Source organism: Mandrillus leucophaeus, unplaced genomic scaffold (genome assembly GCF_000951045.1).
Source record: "Mandrillus leucophaeus isolate KB7577 unplaced genomic scaffold, Mleu.le_1.0 Scaffold256, whole genome shotgun sequence".
Taxonomy (NCBI): domain Eukaryota; kingdom Metazoa; phylum Chordata; class Mammalia; order Primates; family Cercopithecidae; genus Mandrillus; species Mandrillus leucophaeus.
The window spans coordinates 3,560,340-3,577,226 of NW_012102654.1; the positions used below are offsets into that span (position 1 = coordinate 3,560,340).

Consider the following 16,887-nt stretch of genomic DNA (forward strand, 5'->3'; position numbering starts at 1 on the left):
TGTTGTTAGATGGAGTCCCACTTTGTTGCCCAGTGGCGCAATCTTGGCTCACTGCAGCATCCACCTCCTGGTTTCAAGCAATTCTCATGTCTCAGACTCCCAAGTAACTGGGATTACAGGAGTGAGCCACTGTACCTGGCCAATGCTTTTATTTTATCAGATGATACAGCCAGGGCCCAGCTTTGTTAAATGTCTTGCCCTTGCACACCCTTATCTTTTAAGTCTTTTCTTTTGCTTTTTGAAAAAGCTCTCTGGTAAAGCAGTAAAGAGTTTTTTCTTTTTTTTTTTTTGAGATGGAGTCTCGCTCTGTCACCGAGGTTGGAGTGCAGTGGCACGTTTTTGGCTCACTACAACCTCCGCCTCTGGGGTTCAAGCAATTCTCCTGCCTCCGCCTCCTGAGTAGCTGGTATTACAGGCACATGCCACCACACCTATTTGTTAAATATTTTTTTTAACTATTTGTTTAAATTTAACTATTTGTTAAATATTTTTGGTAGAGACGAGGTCTCACCATGTTGGCCAGGCTGATCTTGAACTCCTGACCTCAAATGATCCGCCTGCCTCAGCCTCCCAGAGTCCTGGGATTACAGGCGTGACCCACCGTGTCTGTCTATTTCTATGTTTTTAAACATTATTGATACTTAGAAACTTGTCAAATATCTAAAAATGAAAATTGCTACTGTTTGACATATTTTTGGGATTCCTTCTGTCTTGTGCAGTCCTTAATAATATCATGCTGCAAGGCTGTGAATAATTTACAAACTGGATATTTCCTATTTCAATAATTGAGTGTTATCTCTTCTGTATGATTTAGTGTCTAAATGAATTTGATTTGAAATAAATTGATTTAAATATCAATGTAAATTAGTCAAAAAACCTATTTAATTCTTTCCCCCACAAAGGTACATTTTTTAATTTAACCTGAACAAATATTCTTTTAAATTCAGCTTCATTTTCCTAGAAGATCATTCTATATATAGAAATGCAATACTTTATTTAAAAATTTTCAGATTAATTTTATAGTTATATTAGAAACCAAATGATTTGTTTTGTTTATATAAGCCAATTGAAATAGTGCTGAAGTTATCTCTTGCACACTGATTATCGATGCACATTTGAAAGCTTTTGTTCTACATTACCTGCATTTTACTCAGCAATTATTTTGTTTGACTTTAAAATATATTTATTTGTACCTTTTTCTTTTTCGTATACACAATTTTTAAATAAAATGTGAATGCGTGTTTTTCAAAGAAATATTTCAGGCTGGGCGCAGTGGCTCACGCCTGTAATCCCAACACTTTGGGAGGCTGAGATGGGTGGATCACGAGGTCAGAAGATCGAGACCATCCTGGCTAACATAGTGAAACCCCATCTCTACTAAAAATACACACACACACACACACACACACACAAAATTAGCCTGGCGTAATGGCTGACACCTGTAGTCCCAGTGAGTTGGGAGGCTGAGGCAGGAGGATGGCGTGAACCCGGGAGGCGGAGCTTACAGTGAGCTGAGATTGCGCCACTGCACTCCAGCCTGGGCGATTGAGCGAGACTGTCTCCAAAAAAAAAAAAAAAAAGAAATATTTCAAATATAGACAGGCATTTTGGGAAGAATCTAACCAGAATTTAGATCAGTATGAGAAAATTTAAATACTGCATTAGGCAGCTGATTATTTTTTTCCTTTAAGAATATTTTTGGTTAGGATTTCCAACGGATAAATCAGCAGTATACTATAGAGCTACAGATTGGAAACTCACCACTATCACCTCTCTGTTTTTTTCCAGAATTCCCCAAAGGGAGCATGGTCTTACAACAGAGTCCTTACAACAGAGCATGTAACAACTACTCATCAGGGAGCTAAAATCCCTCATCCAAGTTAAATCACAACTCACTGTTTTTGGATAGGATACTTAAGTTCCTCCAAATAGTCTACAGAGAAATGTGAACCCCTAAAAAGAGTTTGTGGTTCTTTCACAAGACAATTATTAAGGTTTTGTGATCCTTTGTCTCAGATCAGGGGTCAGCAAACTTCTTCTCTAAAGGACTAGAGAGTAAAAATTTTAGACTTTGTGGCCAAGAGGCAAATTTAAGGATATAATGAAGAGACATAGGCTGGGTGCGGTTGCTCACGCCTGTATTACCAGCACTTTGGGAGGCCAAGGCAGGAAGATCACTTGAGGTTAGGAATTCAAGACCAACCTGGCCAACCAACATGGTGAAACCCTGACTCTACTAAAAATACAAAAATTAGCCGGGTGTGGTGCTGCATGCCTGTAACCCCAGCTACTCAGAAGGCTGCAGGAGAATTGCTTGCGCCCGGGAGGTGGAGGTTGCAGTGAGCCGAGATCGTGCCACTGCACTGCAGCCTGGGCAACAGAGTGAGACTCCGTCTCAATTAAAAATAAAAGGGATATCATGTAGAGCCACATACAAGACAGAAAACAAACAGCCACAAATTTTTATTGACAAAAGTCAATACAGAATAATAATAATTGGGTAGAGTTTTTAAAAATATAGGCCTATTAGTCAGAAGAGTGAAATTGCAAGGGGAGGGATAATATTTTGCTTAGTTTGTGTTTATCGTTTGCATTTTCTGTCATCAAATCAATTGCAAATGTCCTTCTCTGAAAATGATCCTTAGCTCACAGGTTGTGTAAAAATAGGTGGCAGGCTAGAATTAGCCCATAGGCCGTAATTTGCTGACCCCTGTGTTAGATAAGAAGTTACCTCTATTCTGTGTTACTTTTGAGCTTGAACAGAAACCACTGCTCTATTTATGTAATCCTTTTGAAGATAAAGCATTGAAAGAGAGATTGGTCAGTTTTAAGGGTTTAACTATAATTTTTGTTTATTAATTCTTGTTCTGGTGAAATAACAGAAGTCTTGCCACTCATTGTCATTTTTGTGGATGTCTCGTCTTTTGAGAATTTGTTGAGTCTTTAAGTAAAAATTTGGAACAAGCATTTTAGTGGAGGAAAAATGAGGTCTATAATGTATTCCCAAGGACACAGAATATTGTGTAGTTTTAAGTATTCTTATATATAATACAAAATGAATAAATGCCTTTTTAATACTAAAACTGTATATTCAACTGATCCCACTTTTTTTGTTTATACAGGAAAAGAAGTTGAAGGGCAAGCCTTTCTTCAAATGGCTAACATTTTTACAGTTGTGGGAACGATGATTTCTTTTTCCTTAATCATTTTAAAGGTTTTTAAATGAACATTGTTCATGCAGTTGTGTAGTTAACATGCAAGCCCACAGTCTGCTCACAACTGAATTTGTTGTTGTTGCTCTTTATTTTTCTAGGATTTCTGTCTCTGTAAGATACATTCATTCCCCAGTAATGAAACTTTGTATATACCATATGACAGCCTTGTTCCTAATATGAATTATACAGAGCATGCGATTAACCATCCTCTGGTATGAGACTTATATCTATTATGGTCTTCACTAAAGCGTCTGTCTGATGGTGTGATGTTTTAGGACTTGAATATTTGGTGTTTCTTGGTTCATTGTAATTTCATATTTTCACACAAGTTTGGTCTGTTTACCCTTTATTTTTGTGTCCTTTCTGTGTTCTCCCCACCTCTCTGCTTCACCTTTCTTTTAGCAAAGATGAGGATTTCTACCTTCAACATACATTGTTGGTCTTGTCTTCTGTTTTTGTTAGGAGGGACAGCAGTGTGATAAAAGAGGAAATCAAAGCCTTTCTTGCCAATCGGAGGATTTCCCAAGCAGTTGTTGCACAGGTAACAGGTAAGAGCTGAAGAGCCCTTTATTCTGGAATCATGTCTAGTCTCTGCCTTCTGGTGCAGATGTTGGAATAATGCTTGCATTTCTGCATTGCAGTGCAGATCTGTCAACTTAGGCATAATTATGTATGCCTGTGATTTAAAACCCATTGTCTCCAATATCACCGAACTTCTCTAGTGATTTTTTTTGACTTGTGCTAGTAAACTTTATAGCATTTGTAATAAGCACAAAATTCCCTATTTTGTGGCTAAAAAAGGTTCCTATAGTTTGCTTTTGATTGTAACAGAGCGTATGACACATGCACATCCAACTGCTTTCTATACTATATATTTTTAAAAGCTTTGTAGTAGTCCTCCAAATATAATCCCTGATTATACCAGTTAAAAAAATGATTCATGAGGGTAAAGAAAGTTGTTTTTTAAACCACTTTTGCATATGTAAAAGCATTCCTTGAAACATTACTGAGAAGAGTTACCATTGTCTTCTCTTTGTTCTTTATATCCCATCCCATTCTCCACCACCACCCAAGCCCCATCCTTAGTATGTGGTGTATTTTGTCATTCTCTATTCAGATTGCATTTTTTAATGAAGTTCTTAAATTTGGGGGCACATGTCTTTTGTTTGTTAATGTGTGAACTTCCTTTCTTAGATCTCAGTGATTTATAAGATCCTTAAAAAATTAACTGGGCCTTAGTCATTAGAAGAACTGGACACTCTTTCAAATACATTTTGTAGTTGCAACGTTGTTATACTTTGTATATTGATAGATATAAAAATTAATTCTCCCCTCCTTTTATTAACATTCTACTAGCTGGCTATGTGAATTTGGGCTTTTTAATCTCTGTGCCTCCGTTTTCTTCCTTCTACAATGAAATACTTGGATCTGATCTTCAACAATAACTTACGATTTAAAAATATTATTTCTGTTCTCCAGACCATGATACATATTGGAACTAATTTACCTAAAAGGTTGTTACTGGCCGTTAATTTTGTTAAAAATGAAACTCCAGAGTTTAGAAGTCTTACATTTCATCCCAAGTATCTAAGGTCAGCCAATCTTTTATAGTGTGTGTGTGTGTTTAATATATTACACTAGTAATATATTTTTATAAATGACACTTCTGTTTATGGTAAAATACTTTAATTAAAGGTATCCTTCAGTGTAGAAGTCTTATACCAAAGGATAGTGTGTTAGTTTAGTTGTTGTAGTATTTAGGTGTTTTTCTATAGGATATTTAAAATATGTTGTTAACCTTTATCTTCAAGGACCAAGTTATGGTGCTTAATGCAATGTAAGGACAAGTCAAGCAGGTTTTAGTGAAACTCACTGATCTGGACTTTGAAAAGATGAAATGTTGTCTTTCAGTACTTACATTTCAGCCTCCATTACTAGAAGCAATAGTATCTTCCAGTTTGCCAGCCTAAAACTAAAAAGACAAAATTTTAGTGTTACAGAATAGCATTGCAATGTTGTTTTTTTTTTTCAGGTAGAAGCATTTCTTAGTGTATTGAATTCCCTGAATCTTGAATCATTTAGGACTTTTAAAATAGTAGCTTTGAAACCCATCCAACCTTAGTTAATACAAATCATAGTAACATACCTTTAAAAAGCATTTCTTGAACATATCTAAAGGCATTGGATAAACCATAATGGGTTAAACATGATGCATTAAATATAGTATTGCTTTTTTGGAAAGGGAAACTGAAAGATATGTTTTCCCATCTTGCTATTCAAAATATAGTACATGGAACAGCGTTTTTGGCATCACCTGGGAGCTTGTTAGAATTGTAGAAATACTGAATACTGCTCTAAATGTGCTGAAACATAATTTACATTTTAACCACAAGCCTAGGTGATTTCAGTTTGAGAAATGCTATTCTAGGAGACTGGTAAACTTTACTGACTTTAACTTCAGTGGATTGGCATTGTTTAACATTACCTCACTCAGTAATGGTCATCATGATGCCATCCCCTGTTTTTATTTTTGTTTTTGTTTGTTTGTTTGTTTGTTTTTGGTTTTGTTTGAGACAGGGTCTTGCTCTGTTCCTGAGGCTGGAGTGCAGTGGCCGGTGATCATGGCTCACTGCAGCATCCACCTCCTAGGCTCCAGTGATCTTCCTGTATCAGCCTCCTGAGTAGCCGGCACTACAGTTGTGCACCACCACACCTGGCTAATTTTTATTTTTCACTTTTTCTTTTTTTTGAGATGGAGTCTTGCTCTGTCGCCCAGGCTAGAGTGCAGTGGTGTGATCTCAGCTCACTGCAACCTCCGCCTCCTAGGTTCAAGTGATTCTCCTGCCTCAGCCTCCCAAGTACCTGGGATTACAGGCGCCCACTACCATGCCTGGCTATTTTTTGTGTTTTTAGTGTAGGTAGGGTTTCACCATATTGGCCAGGCTGGTGTTGAACTCCTGAGCTCAGGTGATCCACCCACTTTGGCCTACCAAAGTGCTGTGATTACAGACATGAGCCACCGTGCCCAGCCTATTTTTTACTTTCTGTAGAGATGAGGTTTCACCATGTTGCTCAGGCTGGTCTTGATCTCCTGGGATTACAGGTATGAGCCACCACACCTGACCATCATCTTCTGTTTTTGCAAGCAAGAACTGAAAATACAGTTACACATTTATTATCTATTGTACCACATGGACCTTTCTTTTGCTGCCATAACTATGGGATTTGGTGGTGTTACAAACTTATTTCCCCCTTTCAGCCTCACCCCAACTTGTTCTTCCTCCTCTTCATTTCTACTCCAAAAGCTTGGGTTCCTCTTCCCTTGATCAGATATCTTTTGATGATTCTCCATTGTCTAAAAAATGAAATTTCTTGTAATCTGACTCCAGTCTTCTCTTTTGTTGCCATCCTCTATTCAGTATGCCCCCAGCTGAATTTCACTATTTGCCATTCCCAGAATTCTGCTCAGTTGGATGCTTCTGAAGTTTTGTTTGTGCCAAAGATATCTTTCACCTCCTCATCCCAGCCTTACGAATTTCTGTTTATCAAGATTATCTCAGTTGTTACCCTCATTTTAACTTCTAGACCAATTTAGTCCTTGCAGACCTCTCTTTTTTTCTGAAATGAATTACACTTAGTTCATCACCCTGAGGTTTAGTACTCATTTTAGTTATGCGTTTTAGAGCAGTGTTCTTCAAGAGTGACCTTTCCTTACACAAAGAGTCTAGCATTGTGCATGTACTCTGAACATTCCATGTTTATCTAGCCACCTTATAGTATAAGAGGAGAACTGGTGATGCTGACACAAGCTATACATGTGAAAATTTGTCCAGTGTGACTTTCTTCAGTGGTGTGCTCTCTCCAAAAATAATAATTCATTTGCTCGACAAATGCTGTGTGAATTTTTGCCGTTAAGGAACTTGCATTTTTCCTTTATCTACTTCAGTTGTTTATATCAGGCCTGGGGAATGAGGATGATTGATAACCATATTGGTTCGTTGTCCTATTGGTCAATTTACTGAACTCCTATGTTTTTTGTGTATTATTGTGTTAACATTTTTTTACCCAGACTGCCCAGCCATCAAGCTAAACTCAGGGGCAAGGCTTCTCATTGCAGAGAAGAGATCCAGCTAGAGAATAGTGAGGCGGTAGAACTGAATAAAGCCTTGTCCTCGTAATTGGTCCACTTAGGTTAGAGTGAACCTGAGTATGGAAGCCTTCTGGTCACCTAGAGCTCACTCCCTGCAGTACCTCATCAGTGTATATACATATTTTTTTGTCTTTAAACAAATTAGTCAAGTGTATCTTCAAAGAATATGTACCTAATGAAATCTACCTTAAGGTTTAGGATGTGGTTATCCTGAATCTTATAACAAGTTATCTTAAAAAGATTTAAGTTCAACTCTAATATGTGAAATAAGTCAACCTTGAGATAAAAATGAGAACGAGTGGTGCATAACAAAAGAAAATGCTAAATAAAAAGTGTAATGAGGTGCAAAATTATAACACATGTGCTTGTTCCAGAAACAAATACAGAAGTTTCTTTTTATAGATTCAGAGGATTTCTATAATAAGATAAACAAGAAGTTCATGGGTGGGGTCTGTATAAATAATATCCTACTGATAGGAAAAATGACAGTATAAACAGGATATAATAACAGTGCCTGCTGAATTCCCAGCATGTTATTTGTAGCTTCTTTCACAGTCGCAGCTGTTCCCACCAAGGGTGGATTTTTACCTCTGTAAGAGGTCAGCCAAGATTCTAAATTCTCACTAACAATGGTGGGTTGGTAAGCATAGTCTTTGCTTTAGTAATAAGCACATGTATTCTCTATTCACTTTCAGGGTAAAGTGTTTTCTTAGGCTGTTTAAGAATGCTTAAAAATAGTTTTTTTTAATGACCTTTGGGGAAAAAAATCAAGCATGCAGAATAAATGAGTAAATGGGCAGAGCTTGATGAGCGCTTATCAGCCAAAGAAATATACTAATTTGATGCATCTCCTCTGAAGAAATAAATACACAGAAGAAGAAAAAAACAGCGCCTCTGAATTTTAAGAAATTTACCATAATTTTATTTTCTTAAAATGTAGTATAATGAAGAAGTAACAGAATCTCAATGTTCTGGTCTTTCTGCCATAAAATAGCCTTGTGACCCAGAGTCTCATTTTCCTTATTTTATAAGATAAAGGACTTTGACTAAATAGTTTCTTTCTTAGGTCCATTTGAACTGGCTGCTCTAACGAAATACCATGAACTGGGTGGCTTATAAGCAACTGAAATTTATTTCTCACATTTCTGGAGGCTGGGAAGTCCAGAATCAAGCCAGATTCAGTGTCTGGTGAGAGCCTGCTTTCTGACTTACAGACCATGCCCTTTCATTGTGTTCTCACATAGTGGCAGGGGGAAAGGGTCTCTCTTGGGCCTCTTTTATTGGGGGATTAATTCTGGTTCATAAGGATTCAACTCACATGACCTAATCACCTCCCAAAGATCCCATCTCCTAAAATCTTGGAAGTAACAATTTCAACAAGTAGGAATTTTAGAGGGACATAAACATTCAACCATAGCAGCTTCTATATATCTTTTCTAGCTGTCAAATTCTATTGTTTTTAAGTTGTAAATGCATTTTATCAGATGTGCATCTTACCTGTACCTAGTGATTCTCATTCCCAAAACATAAGAATTTGTGTAAAGACAAGTTCTGAACTGGTTTTACAAATGTTCCAACTGTACTCAGATCAATTCCTTTTTAACTTATCTTTAAAATATGGGATAAAACCACTGCATATTCTATTTAATTATAGCAAAAAAATTTTTACAAAGGTAAAGAATTAAGTTCCCTAATCAGAGAACTTAAGATCAGACATTAAAAATCAACTGAAGTTTCAGTATATTAAAAACAACAACCACCACCACTTCATTTTCTACAGTAGTTTTAGGTTCACAGCTGCCTTCCATACATCCCCCTGACCCACTATCACCATCCAGCACCAGAGTGGTACCTTTGTTAATGCCAGTGAACCTACATTGACACGTCATTGTCACCCAAAGTTCATAGTTTATATTGGTTTTGCACATTCTGTGGTTTTTGGACAAATGTTTAATGACATGTATCCACCATTGTAGTATCACACAGAGTTGTTCCACTGCCCAAAACATTCTCTGTGCTTTTGCCTGTTCATCCCCTCCTCCCCTCAACTCCTGGCAACCTTTTTATTGTTTCCCTAGTTTCGCCTTCCAGAGTGTCATATAGTTGGAGTCATACAGTGTGGAGCTTCAGATTGGCTTCTTTCACATAGTAATACACATTTCACGTTCCTCCCTGTCTCTTCATGGTTTAATAGCTCATGTCCTTTTAGCACTGAATAATATTCCATTGTCTGGATGTACCACAGTTTCTCTATTCACCTACTGGATGGCATCTTGGTTGCTTCCAAGGTTTGGCAATTATGAATAAAGCTGCTATAAACAAGTGGAATTTCTATCTATATTAGTAAAGCAATGCTGGTAGACTATAAGTCACAGACTGTGGAATTGTCCTATTATAATACAACCAGAAATAATTATCTTGCTCATTTAATAAGATTTTATGAATTTCTGCCTAATGGATTTTACCAGTTTTATGTGGATCTCCAATTTGAAGGCTATCACCTATCTACAGAATGGGTGGGCTTCTACATGAAAGATGTAAGTCTCTCTCCAAATGGAAGAGGTTTAGAATTTTTCTTTTTGTTAGCAGAAACCCTCTTTTCAAATCTTCTCTGAATGTATTTCATTCACTCATGTTATAATTGTTTTCGCAGAGTGCATGTTGGGATTTTCTTTTGTTTTGCAGCCTTGGGGGAATAGGAACAGATGTTATTCCATGGTTCAAAAAATTCTTACTTTTTAATCTCATTTCCTTCTGTCTTCTTTAATTTTTTGGAAAACTATTTTCTTATAAACATAACACATGAAGTTACTTTTTTTTCCCTCATAGGAAAAAACCAGCCTTTTCTACATCTAAATGCCCATATTTTCTCACTTTGTTGACAGCTAAGTGAGGAACTGGAGTGAAAATAATTTTGGAGGATATTTTTTGTTGTTTGAAAATCAGTTCTGTACATTTATTGAAATTCCTTGTCCTGCCAGGGCTTCGATCATCTCAGATACAATGCATAGGAGTATACATTTTTGGTGTAAATACTAGGAAGACTCATTGTCAGGTATAAAATGGCATCTCTTTCACCTGTATATAAAGGAGAAACTGTATTTTTAAAAACACTACCCTACCACAGGCCCTGACAATGACTTATAAAGGTTAGGCACAGATGTGGTTTTTCCCTCATTCAGTAATTACCATTTTTGTTTCTCTCCAGTTCTTGTTTCCTAAGATTATGGGGAAAAGCCTGTACTTAGATACAATGTTCCTTTGATTGTTGTGTGAAATATTTCTTGCCTAATGTAATTTAAAAATTGTTATATTAAATATGTTAATTGTTAAATATACAGGAATAAATGACAAAAAGAGGAAGTGATACCCAAGTAAGAAAGTCAGAAGGTATCTGTGCGTGATAAAATAGCAAAACCTTAGATTCAGCTGTAGTCTGTCCGTCTTAAACGGTGGCTGAAGCCTGTAATCCCAGCACTTTGGGAGGCCGAGACGGGCGGATCACGAGGTCAGGAGATCGACACCATCCTGGCTAACACGGTGAAACCCCGTCTTTACTAAAAAATACAAAAAACTAGCTGGGCGAAGTGGCGGGCGCCTATAGTCCCAGCTACTTGGGAGGCTGAGGCAGGAGAATGGCGTGAACCCGGGAGGCGGAGCTTGCAGTGAGCTGAGATCCGGCCACTGCACTCCAGCCTGGGCGACAGAGCGAGACTCCGTCTCAAAAAAAAAAAAAAAAGTTTTACTCAGAGTGAGACCTTAAATCAAGGTGCTGCAAATAGTTTTGTCGGGAAGATGTAATACTATATTTAGTGTTACTAAATCTACTTAAGTAAGGAATTGACGCTTGCACTAACTAAACTACAGCTGAGAGCCTTGATACCTGAGAGGCCTATAAAATTTTGAAGCAGTGTTTCAAATTATTTTGGCTTAGAAGAAAAGTTTCTAATATCAGAATGTGTCAACTTCAGCTAAATTTGACTATATCATTTGATTCTCACAAAATAAACTTGGAGATATGCAGGGGAAATTGTTTTTTTCTTTGTTTTTATCACCTTTAAGATAAAATTTACCTAAGAGTATAGGTTTCTGAGTTGTACCAAACTTATATAGTAGTATAATCATTACCAAATTCAAGATATGAGTATTTCAGTATTCTAAGAAGTTGTCTCATGCATCTTTGCAGTCAAATACTGTTATCCCACCCCCAGTCCCTGGCAACCATTCATCTGTATTCCTTCACTATTGATTTGACTTTTCTAGAATTTCATGTCAGTGGAATCATAAAAAACATACCTTTTATGTCTCCAACTTCTTTCATTTAGCATGATGCTTTTAAGATTCGTGAGTGTTCTTACATGTTTCAGTCATTATGCCTTTTGAATGCCGAATACTAATCCATTGAATGGATATAACAAAATTAGTTTACCCATTAGTCAGTAGATGGACATTTGGGTTGTTTCCAGGGCCTGACTATTTTGAAATAAGCTGCTATGAACATTTTGTGTACAAGTTTTTGTGTTGGATTATGTTTTTATTTCCTATGGGTAAATACCCAGGAGTGGGATTGTGGGATTGTTGGTAAATATACATTTAACTTTTTGAGAAACTGCCAAACTGTTTTCCGGTGTGGCTCCACCATTTTGTCTCTCCACCAGCAAAGAATGAGGTCTTACTGCTCTGCATTCTCTTCAGTGCTTGGTGTTTGTGCTTCTCTGTGAGTTTAGTCATTCTAGTGCAGTTATAATGATATCTCACTCTAGTTTTATTTCACATTTTTCTAATGACTAATTATGTTGAGCATCTTTTTATATGATCATTTGTTATTCATGTATCTTCTTGGGTGAGATGTCTGTCAAATCTTTTGTCTATTATTTTTTGCCTTATTTATTATTATATTTTGCCTTATTTATTATAAGAGCTCTTTGTATATTCTGGGTACAAGTCCTTAAATATACAGATATGCATATTTTCTAGTCTAAGGCTTGCGTTTTCATTTTCTTAATATCTTTCAAAGAGCAAATGTTTTAAATTTTTATGAAGTTATGTTTATCCTTTTTTTTCTTTTGTGGGATCTTGCTTTTTGTGTTCTAAGAAAATTTGCTTAAACAGGGCCGGGCGCCGTGTCTCACGCCTATAATCCCAGCACTTTGGGAGGCTGAGGCGGGCGAATCACAGGAGGTAGGGAGTTTGAGACCAGCCTAACCAACATGGTGAAACCCCGTCTCTACTAAAAATACAAAATTAGCCAGGCGTGGTGGTGCTTGCCTATAAGCCCAGCTACTCGGGAGGCTGAGGCAGGAGAATTGCTTGAACCAGGGAGGCGGAGGCTACGGTGAGCTGCGCCATTGCACTCCAGTCTCGGCAACAAGAGTGAAACTCTGTCTCAGGAAAAAAAAAAAAAAAGGAAAATTTGCTTAAACAAAGTCTCAAAGATTTCCTCATGTTTTCCTTTGTAAGTTTTATAATTTTAGCTCTTACATTAGGTCTGTGGACCATTTAAAGTTAATTTTTGTATTGAGATAAGGCTTGAGGCATTTTTTATTTTCTTATGGAGATCCAATTGTTGGAACATCATTTTTTGAAAAGTCTAGTCTTTCCCCATTTGATTACTTTATTATCTTTGTGGAAACTTAGTTGGACATCCATGCAAGGTCTGTTTCTGGGCTTTGTATTCTCTTCTGTCAATCTTTATTTATATACCAATACAAACTGTAGATTATTATAAGTCTTGAAAGCAGAAAGTGTAATTCTCCCAATGTTGTTTTTCCTTTTCATGATCACTATTGACTTTATAGGTCTTTTGTATTTTTATATACATTTTAAAACTAGCTTTCAGTTTCTACAAAAAGCACATCTGTAGTGAGATTGGGATTATGTTGAATATATAGCTCAATCTGACATTAGGAATTTCATCTTAATCATATCAAGTCTCAATCTATGAACACAGTTTGATACTTCTCCACTTGTTTAGGTCTTTTTAATTTTCTCTCAACCATTTTAGTGGTTTTCAGTGTACACGTCTTGTACACATTAAATTCTTCTCTAAATATTTTATATTTTTGTTGCTATTATATTGGTATTATTTTTAATTTCGGTGCCCACTTCCTTGTTTCTTGTATCATAGATCAATTGTTTTTATTATATTGACCCGTGAACTTGCTTAACTCATTTATTTGTTCGAGTAGCTTTAAAATATTTTTTTTTGTTTAGGATTTTCTATACAATCATGTTATCTGTGAAGAGAGATAATTTTATTTCTTCCTTTTCAATATGTCTTTCTTCTTTCTTTGTTCTTTTTCTCCTTTATTGAACTAGGACTTACAGGTCAATCTTGAATAGAGTGACAAAAGCAGACATCCTTACCTTGTTCCCAATCTTAGGGAGAAAACATTCAGTCTTTCACTGTTAAGTATGATCTTAGCTGTAAGTTTTTCATAGTTGCCCTTTACCAAGATTCCTTTCAAGGAAAGTTCTATTTATAATTTTTAATAGTTCTTACCATGATGGATGTTGTATTTTATCAAATGCTTTTCCTGCATCTTTTGAGATGACCATATGGTTCTTCTTGCTTAGTCTTGTTAATATGGTAAATCACATCGACTTATATTCTGGGAAAAGCCCCATTCAGTTATATTATCCATTTTATATTATTTCATTTAATTTGGTGATATTGAGAATTGTCACATCTGTGTTCATGAGGGACATTATTCTGGGTTTATGTTTTACTTCCTATGTTCTTTCTATTCTATTTTTTTTTTTTTTTTTTTTTGAGACGATGTCTTACTCTGTCTCCCAGGCTGGAGTGGAGTGGCGCAATCTCGGCTCACTGCAACTTCTGCCCCGGGTTCAAGCAGTTCTCCTGTCTCAGCCTCTGGAATGGTTGGGATTATAGGTGTCTGCAACCACGCCTGGCTAATTTTTGTATTTTTAGTAGAGGCAGGGATTCAACATGTTGGCCAGGCTGGTCTCGAGTTCCTGACCGCAAGTGATCTGCCCACCTCGGCCTCCCAAAGTGCTGGGATTATAGGCGTGAGCCACTGTGCCCGGCCACTTTCTAGTCTTACAATGTCCTTATATAGTTTTGTTATCATAATAACATTGGCCTCATGAGATAAGTTGGGAAGTGGTCCTTTCTCTTGTATTTTCCAGAAGCATTTGTGTAGAATTGGTATTATTTCTTTCTTAAATGTCTTTGCAAATGTGCCTTTTTTTTATTATAGTGAATATCTTACACTGGTCATAATTTACTAACTGGATCTTAGGGCTTGTGCCCTGTACTCAAGTCAGCAGAATAGAATATAGAACAGTAGAGATTATTGGGTCCTTAATATCTGAAAGATTGCCAGCACTTTTCTACATGATTTTACTCATGGCAGGAATATTTTTCTCTTGCCAGTTGCCTAAAATAACAGATTTACTAACCACAAACCAAATTAAATTAGCTTTGAATAAGCAGTGGCCCTTCCCTTATGTCCTTGTGATGCCTGAGTAAAGAACATAGTTTTTACTTGCTATGCTATGAGATTTTGCTCCCTATAGTAGTTTTAAAAATATTGAGTGGCCTGTCACTAGATCTCCCAAACAGATCCATGAACACCATCTTGCTTTTGAACATGTTGATTTTAAAGTATAAGTCCTAATATTGCCCCAAGCTCATCATTGTTCTTGATGAGAAATGTAGACCAGGATTCTTAGAAACTTTCTTAATGTGATCTTTCATTTAATGTTCTGAGTCATTTTAAGAACTAGAATATGCCATTTTCTTAAAAGTGCTTTTTTCTCCCTTGACAGTTTTAAACATACTGTCTTTTGCTTCCAAGCCCTTCCATTGCTGAACAGTTTTTGCAGGACATTTTATTACCAGTTTGTCTTGATTTTTCTTTTTCTTTTTCTTTTTTTTTTTCTTTTTTTGAGACGGAGTCTCGCTCTGTCGCCCAGGCTGAAGTGCAGTGGCCGGATCTCAGCTCACTGCAAGCTCCGCCTCCCGGGTTCACGCCATTCTCCTGCCTCAGCCTCCCGAGTAGCTGGGACTACAGGCGCCCGCCACCTCGCCCGGCTAGTTTTTTTTTGTATTTTTAGTAGAGATGGGGTTTCACCGTGTTAGCCAGGATGGTGTCGATCTCCTGACCTCGTGATCCACCCGTCTCGGCCTCCCAAAGTGCTGGGATTACAGGCTTGAGCCACCGCGCCCGGCCGTCTTGATTTTTCTAGGAGATAAAAAAGAGTCTTTGAAATGCTTGAGTGCTGTGTGTTAAAATAATTACTATCATGCATAAGAAATAATAATAAGAAATCTCTTAAGCCATTGTTTAGCCACATTGTTTTTAGTCTTCAGCTTTATCATTAAGCTGAATCCCCATCAGTATCTAGCCATCCAAGTGACTTATAGATGGCCAGTGGTTCTGCATTTTACTAGCCTGCACCCTCTTAGCTAACCCTCTTTTTTTGGGGGGGTTTTTATTTTTAGCTATAACTTGTTTAACAAGTTATAACTTGTTTAGATGTCATGCTAACTGTTTTATATACTTGAGAAGCAGGTGTTAACTTCCTCAGTTACAAATGAGAAAACCCAGGCTTAAGGGGATTGACTCATTTGCCAATAGTCATGCAGTTAATTGCTGTTTGTTTTGCCACACAGCCACTGTTCTTTACATAGCAATTTGGTATACAGAGAAAATGTACTGCCATGGTCAAGGGCACTTTGTTGATGGACTGCCTGGCTTCAAAAATCTGATTTCCATCCCTTACTTATTATGTAACTTTGGCCAAATTACTTAAGCCTCAGTTTCTCCTCTTCTAGAAAATAGAAAGAATAACAACAGTACCTACCTAAACGGATTCTTGAGTGGATTAAATGAGTTAGTTTTGGTAAAGTTTGAAATGGCATATAGTAAATGCCATAGAAGTTTTTCTGTTATTATCGTTAACCATTATAATTGCTTAATTTTCAGCAGACAATCATTTTTCATTCATGTCTCTCCAGTTAGACTTTCCTAAAGCTAAGTTTCCTGAGACTAAATATGTTAACCATAATTTTTATAGCTTTGGGCCACTTGATAATGAACTTTTGAACAATAAATTTACTTTTTATATTACAAAATATACTCATGTGGTTCAAACTTCAGAAGTACCCTTAGAAGAGTATACAATGCTGGCTGGGTGAGATGGCTTACTCCTGTAATCCCAACACTCTGGGAATCCAAGGGAGGGGGGATCACGAGGTCAGGAGTTCAAGACCAGTCTGGTCAACATAGTGAAACCCCATCTCTACTAAAAATGCAAAAAATTAGCTGGGTATAGTGGTATGTGCCTGTAATCCCAGCTACTCAGGAGACTGAGGCAGAAGAACCGCATGAACCTGGGAGGTGGAGGTTGCAGCGAGCCGAGATCCTGCCGTTACACTCCAGCCCAGGCAACAGTGCGAGACTACGTCTCAAAAAAAAAAAAAAAAAAAAAAAAAAAAAAAAAATATTGCGAACAACTCTATTTTAGGTGCTTGCTGGATATTTACATGCAATG

At 37.0% G+C, this 16,887-nt stretch overlaps 1 protein-coding gene across 2 annotated transcripts in view; it reads left to right on the forward strand.

The window, feature by feature from the left end:
* The window catches only part of LOC105542361 (homeobox-containing protein 1), a 90,439-nt gene extending 86,658 nt beyond the window's left edge, over positions 1-3,781 (forward strand). For both annotated transcript variants that reach the window (XM_011983903.1, XM_011983901.1), the window contains one exon: positions 3,678-3,781. In XM_011983903.1, the coding sequence (XP_011839293.1) occupies positions 3,678-3,774 (97 nt within the window). In that variant the 3' untranslated portion in view covers positions 3,775-3,781. The remainder of the gene's footprint in view (positions 1-3,677) is intronic.
* The last annotated feature ends 13,106 nt before the right edge of the window (positions 3,782-16,887 follow it).